The 4,101-nt window shown below is 37.0% G+C and overlaps 1 protein-coding gene across 1 annotated transcript; it reads left to right on the forward strand.

The window, feature by feature from the left end:
• Window positions 1–1,933: 1,933 nt before the first annotated feature.
• LOC113779089 (probable folate-biopterin transporter 2) lies at window positions 1,934–3,944 on the forward strand. The gene is made up of 4 exons (XM_027324531.1): window positions 1,934–2,216; window positions 2,308–2,403; window positions 2,474–2,644; window positions 3,114–3,944. Exons 1-4 carry the CDS (start codon window positions 1,977–1,979, stop codon window positions 3,708–3,710), a joined length of 1,104 nt encoding a protein of 367 aa, XP_027180332.1. The 5' UTR covers window positions 1,934–1,976; the 3' UTR covers window positions 3,711–3,944.
• Window positions 3,945–4,101: the final 157 nt, after the last annotated feature.

Genomic DNA, 4,101 nt, shown 5'->3' on the forward strand with positions numbered 1-4,101 from the left:
TAATAATATGTCAGGATGAAAATAGGTGGCCTGAATTGAGGAATGAGGAAAGGTGTAAATTTAAGTTTATAATAGCATCTTAGGATTGAAAATTCCATAAGAAAGTACGGCTAAGGATATGACTCTTGCTTTCCAATTCTTTATGCTTATTCAAAGTTTAAGACCTAATAATATGTCAGGATGAAAAATATGTGGCCTGAATTGTCAAGAAAATACTTTTTCTTAATAGTGTTTCCTCCATCCCCTCCTTGCCCCACTTAACAGTGGAAAGAAATAAAGAACAGTAGAGAAGGAGAATGCAGAAGTATTTTTGTGAAAAATACCTGATATAATTGATGACTAATATGGAGCTTACTAGGAAATGCACTTTGGAAACATACTGCTATGTGTTCATGATTCTTCTTTTTCCATTAAAGCTCCAAAGGTTTTTCAAGGTAAGCTTGCAAGCTTATTGAATGTGTTACTTACCAAGAATGAAAGAACGAAAAAGATAAAATTATACCTTTTTTAGGCTTCTCTAACCATAGATGTCCTTTATGTAAGTGCTTTACTTTGATCAAACTTTCATAATGTAATTATTTGGATTATTCCATTTTGCTTCTAGAATGAGAAAGTAATTAATCTTCTTTAAACGGGAATACTAGAGATTTGGCCCTCTGCTATTATCATCATGAAGTGCAATGTTAAGATTGGCTTGTGCCTAATCAGATGAAATTAGAATATTCTGCTATATTTTGTCGGCTTTTATGATGTTCATTCCTGTGATACTCATGTTGCTGATGCTATTTCATGGCTATTAGTGTCACACGTTTGATGATTTACCCTTTTTTATATCTTGACAGTCTATGGTAGTAGCAGATATCTGTGTATGCCTTTTACTTCCACGTGCTTGCTGTGTCCATTGGGTTACTAGACATGCAGTCGAGATATATGACTCTCTCTTCTCTGCATTTCTTCTCCATTGGACTATTTACAGAATTGCCGAGGCATTCACAAGTAGTAAACATGCACCTCACATAGTCTTAACTGGCTTGGTTTTCCCCCCATAGCTGCTAATCCTTACATTTCCTGCATGCATAGGACCATAATCATGACAAGAAAATGAATGATCTGCAGAACATTGCTTGACTCCTAAATTTCGTAACTGTTTATGTGTATTTCTACTAAAACAAACAAAAACAAGCAGGACTAGAGGTATGGTTTTGTACATGCATTGCATTTTGGATGGAGAAAAACTATAGTAAACTAGCTGAGGAAATGCATCAAAGAGAACTACCAAATATTGAAGCTTTTGTCATCCATTAAATGTCCTGTCTCTTATTTGAAGGAAAACTCTGATGTCTCAAGGTGATTAAAAGATAGAAATAGAAAAGCAAAGAAGCTTGTGTCTTTTTGTCTGGTCATAAGATGTGGAATTGACATGTCATGAGATTTAAAGCGCACATCATTATACCGTATGTAGTTGAATAAGCAATATCAATTATCAGAGTATCTTTTCTTCTCTTGGGGCTGATAGTATGAAGACTTGGGCTGAAATGTGATTGTTATATGTTTCTATGCTTATATACCCATTTTGTTTGACTACAAGACATTATATGGGTAACTATGGTCTGCTTATTTGCTTCTTGAGAAGTTATCTACTTCATCAGCTTATCAGTAAACAGGCTTAATCATCAAAGATCCATTGTTAACCTGGTGTATACTTCAGTATTTGACACAGATGTGTGGAGAATTCTGGACTGGTTAGATAAAATGAACTTCTTGTTTTTCTTTTATGGTTCGTCACATATGAGCAGCAGATGGTATTGCATTCCATGATAAATGAGAAATGCCTGTGTCTGCTCAAATATCCTTGTGGTTAACTAGCTTTTGCTAATTCCTATGCATGCATTTAGTTGATAACTGCTCAACTGAAGCAGGACCTCTAAGAAGAGAAATGCTTTTGGTTTTTTTCAGGTTTTGTTGGAGTTATCTCCATGCTGTTCTTGTCATTGCACAAGAATCTGCATATTGTATTTGCATTGCTGTTGATGACTGCAGGAAGTGCTGGAGTGGCAATAGCAGATGTTACTGTTGATGCTTGTGTGGCACAGAATAGTGGTACCCATCCTTCCCTTGCAGCTGACATGCAAAGCTTGTGTGCTTTAAGTTCTTCTATTGGTTCACTGGTTGGATTCTCTTTAAGTGGTATCTTTGTTCACTTAATTGGCCCCAACGTAAGCTTTTCTTCTACTCTGGTTGAATTCTCTTTAAATGGTAACTTTGTTCACTTAATTCGCTTAAAATTGTTCTTTTGACAAACAAAAGGGGGTGTTCGGCTTGTTGTCCATACCAGCTGGGCTTGTCTTGTTAGTTGGTGTTTTGCTCAAGGAACCACAGATGCCAAACTTTGCTTATCAACAGGTGCTCATAGTCCCCTTTAACTACCTGATTTTGATTCGATTTAAACGCTTACATCCTGTTCCATCATCAGGTAACTCTGAAGTTTCTTGATGCTGCTAAAGCTATGTGGAATACACTGATATGCCCAAATGTGTGGGGACCATGTTTATATATGTACTTATCCTTTGCATTAAGTTTAGACATCTATGAAGGAATGTTCTACTGGGTTACTGATCCAGAGGCAGGTCCAGCTTTGTCTAAGGTATATTGACTTCTCAATCTTTGTTAGTCATGACATTGAGTTAAAAGCCAAGAATGTCGCTACAATTACAAAACATCTTTGAAACTTTTACAGGTGAATGAACAAATGTCTGTATTGCATTTTGCCTAAAACACATTTGGCATTTGCTATGAGCTGCAGGCATAGTGGGAATTTGTTTTTCCTCAGTTTCAGGGAGTCATAACACTCTTTACTGGTGCAAATAAATTACTCTGCCTTTGTTCAAGTGACTTTGTAGGGGGGGTTGGGGCGTGGGGGGGAGCCAAGGGCTGGATTGAATGCAGTATATGGAAAATCTAGACTTGAACAAGAACAATTTACTATAACTGGAATCTTCATGATCTCATTTTCACTTTTTTTTTTGGTGGTGGGTTTTGCACAATATATTAGGCAGCATTTACCTTGCAATTTATGCAGTTTAGGCCCCTAATTGTAAATTTTCCCCATGCAGGAGAGCATGGGTTTTGTTATGGCAGTTGGCTCTGTTGGCTCTCTTTTAGGAGCTGTTCTGTATCAGTACGGATTGAAAAATCATCCCTTTCGGGACCTACTCTTCTGGACTCAGTTACTATATGGCTTATCAGGAATGCTGGATTTGGTGCTGGTTCTGCGCTTGAACTTACAATATGGGATTCCTGATTATTTCTTTGTGGTAATTGATGCAAGTGTTTCTCAGATGATTGGACGGCTTAAATGGATGCCGCTTCTAGTTTTAAGCTCCAAACTTTGTCCTCCTGGAATAGAAGGAACCTTTTTTGCCTTGCTAATGTCAATTGACAATGCTGGACTTATGTCAGCCTCATGGGTTGGAGGCTTCTTGCTTCATATACTGAATGTCACAAGGACAAGATTTGATAATCTCTGGCTGGCCATTTTGATTCGGAACTTCTTGAGAATCGCTCCACTAACTCTGCTGTTTCTGGTCCCTAGAGCTGATCCCAATGCTTCCATTCTTCCAGACGAAGTTACAAGCTCAAAAGAGGGCTCTGAACCTACAGTAACAGAAAATGTTGAACTTGTTAGCCTTGTTAAAGAGGGAGATGATTAGTTAGGCTTATAGCATATATCAGACCTTAAAATGGTTATATACTATAGTTGATATACACGGATATTCAAGAAACAGGCTTAAATTTTCTCTGAGATTCTTCCCATTTTACAATTTCAGATTTAACAATCTTCAACATTCATTGTATTACCAGTCATATAATGTCACGGATGTCTTGTTATAAACAATCAAGTTGCAGAGGATGAGAAATTAGTGAAAGAACAGAGCTTTTTACTTCTTGACTCCGTTTTAAGTGTGTTTGATAACTCCGTCAAGGATATCGATGTATACTGTTCCATATTCAGATTTTTTTTCCCTGTAAAAACATGTTCTAATTAATCATATTTTGTAGTAATTTGTTGGTGATTGGACTATGCTGTGAAAAGTGTACTAC

The sequence above is a fragment of the Coffea eugenioides genome, chromosome 8 (assembly GCF_003713205.1).
Source record: "Coffea eugenioides isolate CCC68of chromosome 8, Ceug_1.0, whole genome shotgun sequence".
NCBI lineage: Eukaryota > Viridiplantae > Streptophyta > Magnoliopsida > Gentianales > Rubiaceae > Coffea > Coffea eugenioides.